The sequence below is a fragment of the Mytilus trossulus genome, unplaced genomic scaffold (genome assembly GCF_036588685.1).
Source record: "Mytilus trossulus isolate FHL-02 unplaced genomic scaffold, PNRI_Mtr1.1.1.hap1 h1tg000457l__unscaffolded, whole genome shotgun sequence".
Lineage (NCBI taxonomy): Eukaryota > Metazoa > Mollusca > Bivalvia > Mytilida > Mytilidae > Mytilus > Mytilus trossulus.
This window is the reverse complement of record NW_026963370.1, coordinates 609,755-625,272: the sequence shown is the minus strand read 5'-3', so window position 1 is coordinate 625,272 and position 15,518 is coordinate 609,755. Positions and strand designations below refer to the sequence as shown.

General features: G+C 32.5%; 2 protein-coding genes across 2 annotated transcripts in view; one reads left to right on the top strand and one right to left on the bottom strand.

Moving 5' to 3' along the window:
- LOC134702424 (acetyl-CoA carboxylase-like) overlaps positions 1-2,968 on the bottom strand; it is a 66,311-nt gene extending 63,343 nt beyond the window's left edge. Inside the window, exon 1 of the mRNA XM_063563332.1 lies at positions 2,832-2,968. The gene's annotated coding sequence lies outside the window, so the exon portion shown is untranslated. The remainder of the gene's footprint in view (positions 1-2,831) is intronic.
- Positions 2,969-5,316: 2,348 nt separating this feature from the next.
- LOC134702420 (putative uncharacterized protein DDB_G0274405) lies at positions 5,317-15,518 on the top strand. The gene is made up of 6 exons (XM_063563327.1): positions 5,317-5,907; positions 8,957-9,157; positions 11,215-11,258; positions 11,922-12,657; positions 13,078-13,182; positions 15,323-15,518. The coding sequence occupies exons 1-6, from the start codon at positions 5,587-5,589 to the stop codon at positions 15,413-15,415; spliced, it is 1,500 nt and encodes a 499-aa protein (XP_063419397.1). The 5' UTR covers positions 5,317-5,586; the 3' UTR covers positions 15,416-15,518.

Below are 15,518 nucleotides of genomic sequence, written 5' to 3'. Positions count from 1 at the left end.
AGAACACATAGATATCACGTGAACAAAACAAAGATTTTCTTTACTGTGTGAGGTCGAAATTAAAATAGATCACGCCCGCTTGGTTAGTACCTATATCCTCTGTACAGATGATACACAGTGAATGAGGGACTGTCCCTGAGACAAGGGGTCATTTTTCTATGTTGTAAAAAAGAAAAACTTTCAGAATATTTAACTTAAAAAGGGGGGAAAATCCATTATATTTGGAACAACTTTTCTAAAAGAGGGTACAGCACCATTTATTTCTTATATAATAATAATACAGAAGATAATAGTAAGTCCAGGAATATTACAAAATTCTTATACATGTTTTGATCATAAAAAAAATTATACCGGATAGATTTTTAGTTCTTAATGTTTCTTCAAATAATATATTGATTGATTTTTGGTTGCTTAATGTCCAGCGGCAAATATTTTGCATGCTCAGGACGAGAAAAGGTTAACAATAAATACCATAGGTAGGTTTTGTAATAAGAGAGGCCATCCAGGATGATGGTCGGGGAATTTTAGACTGCCACAGGAAAATGAGTGTATATTGGATAGGGGCAGAAGCTTTGACTTGCAACAGGCCACCTACAGAGCTGATAAAGAGTTGTTGCAATGGTTCTTAACGTGCAAAGAGCGTGGCAATCTCTTTAAATGAGGCATCAGATTTAACATCCCCATTCTGACCGTATGTGGCTACAAATTTGATACATCCCACACAACCAAACGAAAGCCACACTTTGGCAAAATGACCAAAAGACCATATTTTGTTTCCCCAGTCACCCTTGGCTTTGGGCAAGGAGGGCAACTAATATTTTTTTTAAATCATGTGACCTTTTGTACTTTAAAACGTGGTTTACCAAAAAATATGAAAGGGATAGTCATTACTTTGAGGTGTTACACCTCATTTTGGGGGTTGTTCCCAACCCTATGAACCTTAACAACACAGTGTTCTCCCCAGGCCGATATGACGCTGCGGTGCCGCAGCGCCTTCATAATATTTTCGTAGATCCCGCAGCGTCTTAATTGGCCGTTGTCCCTTAATACTTGATCCCGCAGCGTGTTAATTTTCACATTTTCATTATAAATATTGGTTAAAATTGACAAGTTGCTGATCACCGCTGAGAGGTCAGTCAGTGTTGCGCAATAACTGATACTGAAGTCTGAACAAGTTTTACCTGAGCCACGCTCATCTCAGCCTTATCGGATTATGTTATCATGTAATAGCGTAAATGATTATTAAAACGATAGATATGTGTAGAATAATATTAAATCAAATAAAAACTGCAGTGCAGAAATTAAAGAAATAGATCGCAAATACATTGTATTTTCGCATCGTGTGTGTGTGATCACTTGACCATTTACATAACGGATTCTTTCATTGGTCGAGAAGAAGAATCTATTTTAACACGACCAATGAACGCGCTGATTACACGTGATTAATTTGAATACACATGGATAAAGATATTTACGATGAAAATTATGAATGAGAGTATTTGTAGATGAAAAAAAAAAAACTTTGATTTAAGATAACTAGGAGTTATTTATTTAAATAGTAAGTGATAAAAAGTTGCTTGCAAGGTAAATTCGTCTCAAACTCGTGTTCTTAGAAATAAAATGATCATTGAACATCGATCGTAAATCCGTGCGTCGGGATATATGTGACAATCAACATGACCGGGTACGGATTCGCTGCAGCTTCTGTATAATGTCACTAGTAAATAATTTCAATGCTTATAGCTTTATCGAATTTGTAAAGTTTCGTTTATATCTACCTGCCAATGATAGGTTTTAAGAATAATACACACGGAAGGGAGTAATGTCAAACTACGGAAACTAGTCAGCTGTTCATTAAAACATTTTTGTTTTAAAAAGTTGACTGTTGTATACCAAGTATCTTAACCGTAATTGATTTTTATTAATTCTGAAAGAACATGTTCTCTGCTAATAACAAAGGGTTGACTTCTAAGCTAAAGGCAGATGATGGAAGTAGATTTTTTTCTCTCAACCAAATGACTTCTAATAAAAGGGGGAATATAACTTTCTCTACACTGACAGTATAAGCAGATGTCATTGCTTCTCCTACCAACAGCGCTAAAGATTTAGCAAGTGATAACAGCAAGCACCTGTCTCTGGTTTCAATGACATGGCTTCCTGAGTTTTTCATAGCTTATAAATGTTAAAGGGGGTATAGGCAAAAGTTATTGTACATTAGTTGTAAGAGGGGGTTTTCAACCCTAATAAAAGAGGATAAAGACAAAATTGAGGAACAGACTGTCCAACAAATAACACTATCTTGAAACAATATAATCCCTAAAAGGAGCAGAGAGTATAGAGATGAATATTTATATTTTGACTTCTTTTTAAATTGACTGAATATGAAAAACTTTTGTGTTTAAAATCATTTTATTTCATATACATTCTTATACTTTATACTCTGCATTATTAAACACATAACACAAAACATTATTATTCATATAGCATGTCATGATTTATAACTGATTGCTTCAGATCACACAAGTTCATCCTAAAAAAAAGAGTTACGCGCCCTTGAATTTTGCGCCTTCAAAAAATCCTGGGGAGAACACTGCAACAGTGTCATGCCAAGATATAGTCCAAATAATTATGACGTCTTGAAAGGCTATTATAATTTTTTTCTTTGACGCCTTACATCAACGTCGATGTAAGGCGTCAAAGAAAAAAAATATAATAGCCTTTCAAGACGTCATAATTATTATTTGGACTAGCCAAGATATAAAAGTAGGAAGACATGCATGTCATCATTCTTGTATTGAAAAGGGACCCATAATGTCTTATAGTTTACCTACCAATATGAGCTGTCCTTCTCTTGTATATGAATGATAGTTATTCTAAAGGAAATTGTGTTTTACAATAAAGTTTCATTGCATCGGCTGATCGGTGGCGTGAGTTGTTATTTTCGGATTCCTTCAAAATTTCAAAGTAAAGTCAAGAGAATTCCAAAAGATAAAACCTGCTAAATTAAGCTTGTCTCTTCCGTATTCAGTCCCGTTTTGTCAACCGATAATGCATTTTTGAAAAAACAACCAAAGACTCTCTATTCACTCGTAATAATTAAACTGCAGTCTGTTGATAAGATGTAAATGGAATATTTGTCCGTTTACAAAGAAAAATGACTTGCATAAACTGGAAAATTCAGTGTGTATTGCAAAAAAAAACAAACACACCTAGGAATCTGTTGATCAGATTAGTTTTTTTTTCATTTCAAGGATTATAAATAGTATTCTTTTTGTAAGATATATCTATTTCAAACATTTAGAATGCGTCTTCGGTAATTGATTATTTAATAAAGAATTTATTTCAATATTGTTATCGTTGAATAAAAAGTTATTTTGAAACCACAATGACTGTTTTACTTTATCTATAATGTACAATCAAAAGACATCCTTTTATGTATGAACATTCATTGTATCTTGCGTACTTTTGAAAATGCCTTTAATTAGTAAACGTTTATTAGTCTTATAACTGATGTTTCAATTAGATTTTAATAGTGTTGCATTTATCAGTAATAAAAAAATCATATTCCATAAAATTTCACACAAAGTTTTTCTTGTCGAGGTCTCGAAAGGAAGATATAATTTTATTAGAACAGTTTTTGATAGTTTCTTTGATAGTAGCTAGTTATAGAATTCTTGTTTCCGAATCCCTATTTTTTTCTATTGTATGATTATATTTTGTGCAATTTTGAAAACAAAATATTGTTTAAACGAAGCACTAAAAGATTAATTGTAGAACTGCATATTGGAAAATGTAGAACTTGACATAGAACTGTTTGTATCTCCATTATAGATTGAGAGAAACACCAAACCAAGAAAAACAGATGTCATAGACAAGGTCGGCAACTCACTGACTGACATAAAATATCAAGTAAACTGACAAGACTTATATATATAAACCAACATGTCCGAAATCGTCAGCAGGCTTATTGTATACTATGATGTTCAAAGAGGCATTTTTTTTTATTATAATTAATACATCCGAATGTATTAGTCTTTGTTTAACTTTTTATGTTTTTTCTTTTTCTTTCTTTAATATAACACAATAGATATAAGTTGATATAAATCATAAACTGACACTAAGACCCCGTTCACACTAGGACATTTTTATCGATTTAAACTAGACCGGTTCACTTTAGATCGGTTTAAGAGCTAATGTGAACGTATTGAATCGATCTTCAATCGGTCTAAACTAAAACACCAAAAGAGGTAGTTTAGTTTGAATCGATCTAAAGTAAACCGATCTTATTTTAGATGTGAACGCAGAGATCGGTTTGAACTAGTACGATTGAATCGAAAATAACGTATGCACATGTATAGCGGCAAAACTATCTCAGAGGTTAGTTGTTTAACCCATATTTCTCTGTTAAAAGACCTTTAAAACAAACTGTAAAGATGTTGTCTTCGTCATAGCAGAGATTTGCGAAATCTGTGTCTTTTTTTATTAAGTTGATTTTTTTCTATGTAGGAACCGCAGAATTTCCGACGTCGTGTTGTAACTTCGTTGCTACAGTTGTTTTTTCAAAATTAAAGAAAACTGCAATAACACCAGTATCAAAATTTTAACTTGTGATTCAAGAGAAACAATAAGTTTTTTTCCAAGTGTGTGTATCAGTGTATCAACACATGAATTTGATAAATTAGGGCAAAAAGGTTAGACCGATTGCGTTTTTAATTGTAGTGTGAACGCAGTGGTTCAGATTAGACCGATAGAGATCGATATGATTAAAGATAATGTGAACGCTAACTGGTTTTATTTAGATCGATTCAAATTAGATCGATAAAACAAAAAGGCTAGTGTGAAGATGTACAAAGGATTTGACTATACAAATCCTTGAATATACAAAATATCTTTTTAATCAATGAAGGATTTTTTTTTAATAATTGATATTCAAGAACTTTTAACGGAATTTGTAATAAAGATGGGAATACTGACATTATGAATGACATCCCAGTGAAACACCCGATGAAAATTCTCAACCGAGACATAGACAGTTTTTTTTTGTTTTTTTTATTAGTTTTTTTTCTTTTCTGTTTTGTTGCTGTTTCTGTTTATCTGTACAGTAGGGTAGGATGCATATTTAGTTTGTTTATTACGAAACACATTATAATTCAAAGTGTTTATTGTATAATTAATTAGAAGTTTCCAATGCGTGTCTATAAAATAAACTTGTGAATGAAAATGGCTAAAAATAATTACTATGTCACAGTTTGTGGAACGATGTGTCATCCTCCCCCGCAGTAGCTGGTATGGGTTTATTGATTATTGATCAATAAAAATGTTAATACGCAAACAGTGTCGGGATTTTAAACGATTGTGGGATTATCAACAAAGAATTTGTGTATTTCACTTTTAATATACATGTATATGTTGTTATGACGTAATTGTGCTGTCACATTACAGGTGTAATTTACCCAAAACGAGGCATGCAATACACAGCATGGGGGAAGGAGTTTAATTAGAAGGTACCCGGTCATTTGGAAAACGTAATACACAGTGAAAATGTTAGTGTATCGGACATAAGTAGTGACAGTTTGTTTACATAAAATGGCTTCGAGTTCGGTCAGTCAGGAAAGTCTGGACACAGTCGACTATGAACAGAGTGCTCGGAAAAGTAAAATCCGGTCTCTGCGGGCGAAAGGTGTCCTTCCACGAAGCAGTGAAAGAGAAGCTGATCCAAACGATAAGGAGAATGGAGATGAAGGTTTCAGTGGGGAACATGAATCTCCCTCTCGTGGTGGGGTGGGTCGGGCAAAAGACAAAAGGACAAGACCCAGTCATTTGAAAGGAAAGATGGGTCTAAAAGACAAAAGGAAATTACGTGAAAAGAGAAGAAGTACAGGTGTTGTACACCTCCAATCAACAGAGGTAAGGTTACAGGTAGGATCCAACAGGTGTCAATGAAATTAGGGTAATTTAAATGGGATGCAAACATAAATATTTCGTTGACCAGCATGTTTTTGCACAGATAATTTTTCTGATCTTAGAGGGGGAGGGGCACTTTGATCCAGATCAAACCAATATTATGCTCAATTATCTCTTGCCTTGTCTTCTGTTTGGTTTTCATGGTTTTGTACAATGTATTTTAAATATGTAGATATGAATAGTCAGACATGAGGGGGCATAACATTTGAAGCCTCTACATATATTCTAGTAGAGACTATGCCACTTTCTCTACACTTTTAAAACCCTTACAACATTTACAGTAATTATAGCTATTCAAATATATTGTAGAGGGGGGGATAGAACCTTTATCGGGACTCCAGGATTGGGTGTTTTTAAGCTCGGGATTTCGGGATTGACCCTTTCGGGATCCGGGAATTCTTGTTTTCAAATTTTGGGACGTCAGGATTTACTTTATTTAAATAAGGGACCTCGGGATTTCGTGATTTTAAGACCGGGATTTCGGGATCAGGACCCCTCCTATCCCCCCTCATTGTAGACATGGTAGGTGGATTATTGCACCTGCTACAGGAGTAGGTCCGGTAAGAGGCGATTGTGGCCTCAACATGCTCAAATTTCAAGTCCATCTGACGAAAGATTTAGTACACTTTTTAAACACTAGTGTCTATTTCAGTTGATTCAATTAGTTTATGTGAAAGATTTGAATTGATGTAGTTATTAAAAACGCTCTGATTCAAGCTTAAACATGAAAAATCTATCAAAGATGCCAAAAAACGTCACTTTTCAGATATTTTATGTCAACTATGAAAGTGGCAGCATCCGTGTCCATCCTCAACCTTCAGGGGCGGATGCAGGAATTTTCGAAAGGGGGGGTGCTAACCCAGGGCAAAGGAGGGGTGCAAAACATATGTCCGATACAAATGCATTGATCGGCCCAAATAAAAGGGGGGTTCGCACCCCCGGAACCCCCCCCCCCCCTGGATCCGCCACTGACCTTTATACATGTTGTGTATTATCATCAAATACAACTTAGATTTCAATATTAAGAATGAACACAGATGCGGCCACTTTCATTTAAGACGGAAATCTTCTAAAATTTTACTAAAATGCTTGAATTGTGAAGATTTCAGTAATTTTACATGACTTAATGATGCTAGTACTTGATATATGTCCATTGTATTGTTAAAAAACACCCCATATTTATGTAGCAGAGGCATTCTAATTTTTCCTATAACATGTATAAATAACTAAAAGTTTACATTTTAACAATTTGTATAACTGCTATATTTTGGGGCCTAAAAGGGGTCTTACTGGACCTACTCCTTTCTATCTCTATCCAACATGCTCAATATACAATCATATGCTAATAGCAGTCCAAATTTCCTAACCTTAATTCTTAACATGCATGAAATATTTGCTACTGGACTGAAGCAAACAATAACCAATGAACTTTTGACCTGATTTCAGCCTTTGGTCCTAATTCTCTGCATTCTGATTTTGTTATTTTTAATTTGTATAGCTGATGTTTGGTTGTCTTATATAATTTTAAAAGAACATAAGAACATATATTGCAAATCATTCAATTTCATTCTGCTTTTTAATATATACTGATATATTGTCTTTAGACCAAAAGTCAGTTTATAGGACCAGTGGCAGATTCAGAAATTTTCACAAGTGGGGCACCGTGACTGCCTAAGAGGAGACCAGATCCCGTCATGCTACAGTGATTCCTTATATAACCAACCAAAATTTTCAGAAAAAGGGGGGACAGGGCCTGCCCCCTCCCCCCCAAATAAATCCAACTCTGAGGATCATTGAATGTGATTTTATATAAACATGACAAATGAATATTAAAACAAGCAGTATATATATATATATATACATGTAGAAAAGCTATGTTATACATTTATAATGTTAATTGTTAATGTTAATGAAAAATCTGTGTCTGCAAGACTTGACAGAGATATCTGAAACAGACTTATTTATCAGGTTTATAATAATATTTTTAAAACACATTCAGATGTCATATATTTAGATATTTTAACATGGATGGTAGATTTGTAGTTTGTTCCATAGTTGTGATAGTAATGGTCAACTGTATAACCAAAATATTTTGTACTTTTTTTTAAATATTCGGCCAGATCAAATTGTTTTCAGATATGTCAGAGAGGGCCCTTGAATTTCTTTTATTATTATAATTTAAAGCATTTGTAGAGCAGCTCTCTCAATACACCACATTTTCTGATCATCCATTATTGAATATTATACTGATCCATGGCCAACATTTTTACTCTTGGGAAATGAATTCTTATTAGAATTGATGGCCATTTATTGTCTTTATATTATAATCATCTTTGATCATAGAATGTACAATTAATTGAATTACAGATCTATACTAATAAGTTGATTTACTAATATTTCTTAAGAATGTTGGGGTTTATCATACATGTTCATGCTATATGAATTAGGTTCAACATGTAATGTGATATAGTAACCTGGTAACATCAGATACTTTCAGTTTGGAAATGATGCTGTCAAAAAAATATCTATAAATCCTTTTCTTATAATCATATTTATGATAGAATTTAGTCATTTGGTAGTAATGTCTGAAGAAAAGACTCTTTATATTTGCCCTATGGTCCTGCTTGAATGGAAATTTAACTGTAGAAAACATTATGCACCTAGTCTAATTAATACGTCTCATTCTCCTAAACTTGCATATGTATAGACATAAAGCTAAGCAGTTCATTGACCAGCAAAACTTTACTCAGTTTGACCATGTTGACACTGTTTATGCTTTATCAGATGTGTTTTATTTGTTTATGTTATTGTTTTTATAGGGTTTGAAATTAGCAGGAGCTCACAAGCCAATGACCCCTAAACAATGGTGTGAGCTACTAAAATTTCTGCGTTTCTTGTATATGTTCAGAACTATATGATATAATATTGGGTACAAAACATAAGATGTGGGCTACATTATGATGAAATTTTAACTTGAATACCTGTTTTACAGAGCACGGATGATACATTAGACGATGAGGATATAGTGGAAGAGGGAACGGAACTGAAAACGGTATCAGAAACAAAGAAAAATACTTCATATAATGAGGCTTTCTCTGTTGAGGGAAGACGACACAGGACCAATGATGTGGCTCGTAAGGCAGCATTGTACAATGAACGAGTAGATGATAATCAGCCTCAATCTCCTTCTGATGTAAGTTGCTTTGGAGATAGTTATCATGGTTATTACTTATTAGATAGAAAAAGATAGGGGTATGAGTGTCAATGAGACAACTCTCCATCCAAGTCTTAATAAAAGTTAAAATTAGTATTTATGGACATATTTGAGTGTGTTGTCCTTATTAACTTACTTTATAAATGACTTATCTCCCTTTTACACAGGTTTAATTCCTATCAAATAATTGTACACATGTATTGACCATGATTGACAGCAAACTATATACATTGAAATAAGAAGATGTGGTATGAGTGCCAATGAGAAAACTTAATCTGTATGTCTGTCCATGTCACAATGTCATGAATGTGTAAAAAGTAAACAATAATAGGTCAAAGTACAGCCTTTAACAGAAAGCATTTGGCTCACAAGGAACATCATTGTACACTTTGTATGTACATGGTAAAAATAATAAAAGCATGCATACAGAATTTAGTATAGCATCTAGAAACATTTTCAGATAAAAATTATTAAGATTATTTTGCTCTAGAATAACTTGGTTAATATTATTTAGTTTTTAAAAAATGAGAAGGGCATATATACAAAACATTAAAGGGGGAAAATTCTAAAAATCCAAATTAAACTTGTTGTTTTACTGATGCTACCAAAGATCAGTATACAAAATGCAATGCACATTAATGAACTTCTAGGTCATCAAGTCGGTTAACAGTTCATGTCAGAATAAGAAAGCATTAATTGCAAGGAAATTAAGTTTTTTGTATGTTGAAACACATTTAACTGATAGCTACTTATTGGGGAGGCATGCAAGTTGTAGTAAAGAGGACATTCACAATGTAAAATTAATCAAGAAAACCCTTACTGATCATACCAGTATAAAATATGACAACCCATTAAATCCAAAAGTATCATTTGCATGCTATATATATATTATAATTAGGACAAATTGTATGAAAGAATGTGTTTCAAAACTGTTGACATGACCTTTTTTCAATAACTTTTTGTTGATGTCTTTAAATGTTAGTTATACTTTAAATGGCCCTAAATTGATGAATTTAAATGTGAAACAAGTGTGACTAATACTATTATCTAAGTGAAACAACAGATGAAGGTGTGTTTACCTATACCAGTCTACCTGTAACGAACTAATCATTGAAAAACTAGCCATATGTAAAACATGTTAAATGGTCATTGATAAAATCAGGTCAGAAGTGTTAAATTATAAGTACATCTGGATCTTAAAGTAAAGGTGTTCACCACCATTGTGAATACAAGGCTGTCCTAGTCACTTATTGTGTACATTATAAGGGATATTTTAAACTCAAATGTCACCAAGGTGTGACTTGTATGGTAGCAAACAATTTTATTGAAAAATAAAATGTCCTGTAAGTAAGTTGTAAGTGAGTAGAGTTATAATGAAGTATTCATGTGTAATTGATATCAAGGCAGATTCAGTCATTTTCAAAGAGGGAGTACTAAGGGGAGGTTCCAACCCCTTGAACACAAACGTTTGCAAAATTTGAAAATAAGATAAATAATAAAATAAAATAAAATTGGAAAAAAGGAAGTGGAGGTTCCAACACCCTGAACACCCCCTGGATCTACCATTGGCTATATCATGTATGATTTTAATTCTATCTAAACTAAACTGAAGTGAAGCCAATGGGAACAATCTGCTTATCACCTTTCTGTCAAAATTGTCTCTTAAAATTTTGTATTGAAAGTCAAACAAGATAGATTTCAGGTACCTTAAACACAGGCCATTAGAAAGAAACTAGAGTGAAGAAAGACGATCTTTGAAAAAGGGCCACATTTGAGTTAATTGTCTTTAACATGTTTAAAGTTAAATCTGGCTTTTTAATGTGAAGCAATTCCAGAGTGAGAACAGCTGCATCCAGGAATTATTCTTTTTTTTACAATTATTTAAATCAGTCTATTTCCATTATTTCAGTACCTGTTTTCAGTTTTGTCACAAAGGCAGATGACACTAACATCAATTTATTATTATATGTTGGGTAAAATTAGATTCAGGTTTTTGATTGTATGTCATATTTGAACATATGAACTTGTTTTTACAGAGATTTGGTGGCAGAAGTGCATATAATGCTGTCAGAAATAAGAGGTATAGTTTCTTTACTAAAGAATTCTTATTGTTATTCTAGTTTTATTCATAATTAGATGTGACTGTGACTGGCTATATAGTGACTAAGTAGGGCAACATGACCTGATTACACACATAAGTGACTTATTCAAATATTTTAAAGATTTGGCTAATATAATCTAAACAGTGAGATATTTTCAACTTGATGAACAACTACTTGAAAGTAGAACACTATGATCTACTTGTTAAGTTTCATTAATACATATGAGAATAATTTACACTTGGTCAGGGCACTGATAGAGAATTTTACATTTGGTCAGCAGTCTGAAAAAAGATTTTAACCTTAGTCAACTGCCTGATGAAGAATCTTGTAGGGTACTACGTTTTTAATCTGATTACATAAATAACATTTGTTTAGTCATAGGATACAGATTTTTTGCCATGCAAACATGAAAATAATTGATACATGTACAATTACAAAACAATAGCTTTTCAATTATTAAAAATATAATGTCAGTTAATAAAAAAATAAAAAAGCATCCAGTTTTATCATTATACATCAATGATGCTTAAATAATAATTCGCTAGTTCATTGAATTAACTGTTGACCTTGTTGCAGGTTAGCAGTTTGACAGATCCATGATATTATTTTGATATATAGTTTGAATTACTTTGTATTTTCAGTCCTTCTGATCTTGAGGCAGATTTAGAGGATAACCAGGATTATGACAGTACAGTCAGTCATTCAGAAACCAACTTATCTGTCATTGGAAAATCTGAATCAACTGATTCTAACACCTATAGTCCAAAAACCTCTCGGCCTCCAAATTCTGTATATTCTAGGATTTCCCCCTCTGATCCCACCTTGTCGACGTATAAACCAAGTTCACCAAGAAACAATCTTCTATGGGAGTCACCACGCACAAATAAACAATCCTCTCCTTCAAGTGATCATGACACTAAAACAACTCATACTGTGTTAAATCGATTCCCTTTTGCGGCTAATCAAAACCAGAACAAAGATTCTGACCAATCAAATAAACCAAAATCATTTCCCTCGGTGCTTTCACGATTTCCACAGTCAAATCATGACCAAGAGAACAAGTCACAGTCAAATATAGAAAAAGACAGTCAAAAACAGTCATATCATGATTCCAGTCAGTTTAGATCCACTTATCGTGACCTTGATAGCAAATCAAGGACACATGATGTGGAGACTAAAACTAAATCTCCACCTTCATATCGTAGTAACCATGGTAACACAGAAAACCAAACAGGATCTCATCATCGTGAAAAGTTCATTGAGAATTTGAACAGTTCTAATCAACGACGATATCCTCGACATAATTTTGAGGACTCTTCTTCAAAATTGGACGAGGAAAGAGCAAAGTTCAAAGAGGAAAAGACTAAGTTAGAAAAGGTTGGTGTGCTTTAAAACACTATTTTTTAAATGAAAAAATGGGGAAAATGCCTGTTCCAAGTCAGGAGTATTACAATTGTTATCCATTCGTTTAATGTATTTTAGCTTTTGATTTTGCCGTTTGCCTAGGGACTTTTCATTTTAAATTCTCCCCTATGTTTAGTATATTTGTTATTTTGATTTTTCAAAGATTACATTAACCTAAAGTTGATATTTTGTTAAGCATTATTTACAGAAGCAATTTTCTAGTCTATTCAAAATATATCTTTAATGTTTTATCATGTTAATCTATTTAAAAATATTTATATGTATTCAGTGTGATCTACTTAAAATTTATCCATACAGTTTAATCCATTGAAAATATATCTAATTATTATTAAAGTTTTAAACTGAATGTTAACTTAAGCCAACACTTTTTAGAAACTTGATGAAGAGAGAGAAGAAAACAGACAGTTGAAATCTATGTTAGAAACCAGAGATCAGAAAATAGTGGAGTTAGAACGAGAAATTTATTGTCTGAACAAGGTAAAATATATTTAAATCACACTTTATTATGCTAAATATTTGCCACCATTTATAAATTTATGATTGTCAAAAAAAATTAATAATAATAGGAAGCACAGTACATACAAAATTCAAAAGTCAGCACACCATTGGCTTTGACTAATTGGGAATAAAATTGGAGCAGGACTTAAAACATCATAATTAATCTCTAAATACAAATTTGATTAAATCAAAAAGAGGAAAAACTTTCATAGTTTGTGATAATCAATATTCTCTCCAAACTAGGTCTAGTTTTGCTTTGAAATTCCAGCAGATGTGAACTGGTAAGAAAACCTGTTGTCGTCAGCTTCAGCATGACTATTATCATTTGAATTATCTCCCCTTTGTTTTATTTGATTGCAAGAGGAACTTTTCTAAATTATTTGAATTTTTGGTTTATCAGGCTGCACCCATATATTAGAAATTAATGTATGTATCAGGAATTATCAAAGAATATTTTAATGAGTTCATATTTTTCTTTAAAAATATAATAACCAAAAGTTTGAAAACCATGAATGAAAAAAAAAAAAAACGACATTGTTTGGAGTGTTCAGGTTAAAAGGTTGATAAACTTACAGTGGTGAACTTGCGTGTGTAATTAAGCCTCTTGTCAGCGGCGGATTCAAGATTTGAGGTTGGGAGGGAGCAAACATAAATGTTAGCACAGCAGAGCGCCGAGAAATTTTTTTTTTTTTAAGATTATAGAAATATCCCTTATTAGGGTGGGGACAACCCATGCTTTGCAAATAAAAAAGGGAGGCAGGACCGCCACACATCCACTTGAATCTGCCTGCCCCTGCATGTGGAGAGTTGTCTCATTAACAATCATACCACATCTTCTGATTTTTATATTGACACAAATAAGATCATTCCTTAAGTGGACACCTTTTGTCATGGATTTTATTATTAAAGTAAACATCATTTGTCATGGATTTGAATACTGATCCTGTATTTTAGTGGCAACGGATATCACGGAAATATAAATACTAAACCAACACATTTAAAAAAAAAAAAGCTTTGCAACCAAAGTTTCTTTAAATGAGCTGAATTTATCTTATTATTTGAAGAATTTTATTTTAATAATATTTTATTTTATGTATATATTATTGTTTAATCTTCAGTTTGTTCCTCAGTTTATTAATTAAAATGCTTATTTTCATGAATGAGGATTTATTATCTAACCATTTACTTTTGTAAACATCAATGTGCATCTTGATTTGCCTGTAACATTTTTACCCAGTACCCAGCATGTAATTTGTGTGTATCATATTCTGTAATGAAGTTCAAACTATACTGACATTTCTGAAAAAAGGATCAGTTTAATTGGTAAAAGGATAAGATTGAAATAACTATAAATTAATGTAATTTTATTAAATTTCTAAACAAAGAGTTGTTTAGATTAGTATAGATGTTGTAATTTTAATGGAGACATCTGAGGCACACAAAAGTGTCATATAAGAATGAAAAATGAAAAGTAATACAGACAACAAAATATTAATTAAGAAGGTGATAGATTAAGAATGAGAATGAGAACTGTCCACCAGAGATGTAAGGATGAGGACATTAACAACTGTAGGTTATAATGCACAGCCTTCAACAATGAGCAAAACATACCATTTAACTAGCTATAAAAGCATAAAAAAATGAAAAACAAATCAAAAGATATATATATATAGCAAATGTCTGAACAGAAGATAAATTAATATTTTTATTTCTCTCATGAGAAAACCGGAATGACCAACAACAAAAATACAACCAAATAAACCTGTGACAATTCTGATTCTATTGATACCAAGTTGCTCAAGGTCAATCCAGAAATGACCCTTAAATAATTTGGTGAAAAAATATAGTTTTATATGAACTATACACTGAAAAATCTCAAGTCAGGAATACTTATGGCCACACTCTGTACTTCATTGATAATGATACATTTCTTTGGGATATATTACTAATAACTGTTCTTATGAATTATATATGTGGTCAGTTCCACATATGACGGTTAAAGCCTTTAACTTAAAGGTAGTCACTCGTAAGCTCAGTTGTTGATTCAGGAAAAATGATTGATTATTTATTTATTATTTATCTATTGATCAACATATTAAATTAAAAACATTTTATTTAGGATCTTGAGGACTTAGACGAGGACTATCAGAAACTACAAGTAGAGAACCATGCATTGATTAGAACAGTATCACAGCTTAGCACCAGAGTTTGATACAAGTTGAGGGACCAGTAGATATATACCAGTTGAGGGACCAGTATATATATACCAGTTGAGGGACCAGTAGATAAATACCAGTTGAGGGACCAATAGATAT

What these genes read in the sequence shown, in the direction of transcription:
- LOC134702420 (XM_063563327.1), top strand. Translation starts at nt 5,587, where the DNA reads ATGGCTTCGAGTTCGGTCAGTCAGGAAAGTCTGGACACAGTCGACTAT. An exon ending in TACACCTCCAATCAACAGAG is followed by an intron (nt 5,908 to 8,956) that starts GTAAGGTTACAG and finishes CCTGTTTTACAG; the next exon opens with AGCACGGATGATACATTAGA. An exon ending in AATGCTGTCAGAAATAAGAG is followed by an intron (nt 11,259 to 11,921) that starts GTATAGTTTCTT and finishes TTGTATTTTCAG; the next exon opens with TCCTTCTGATCTTGAGGCAG.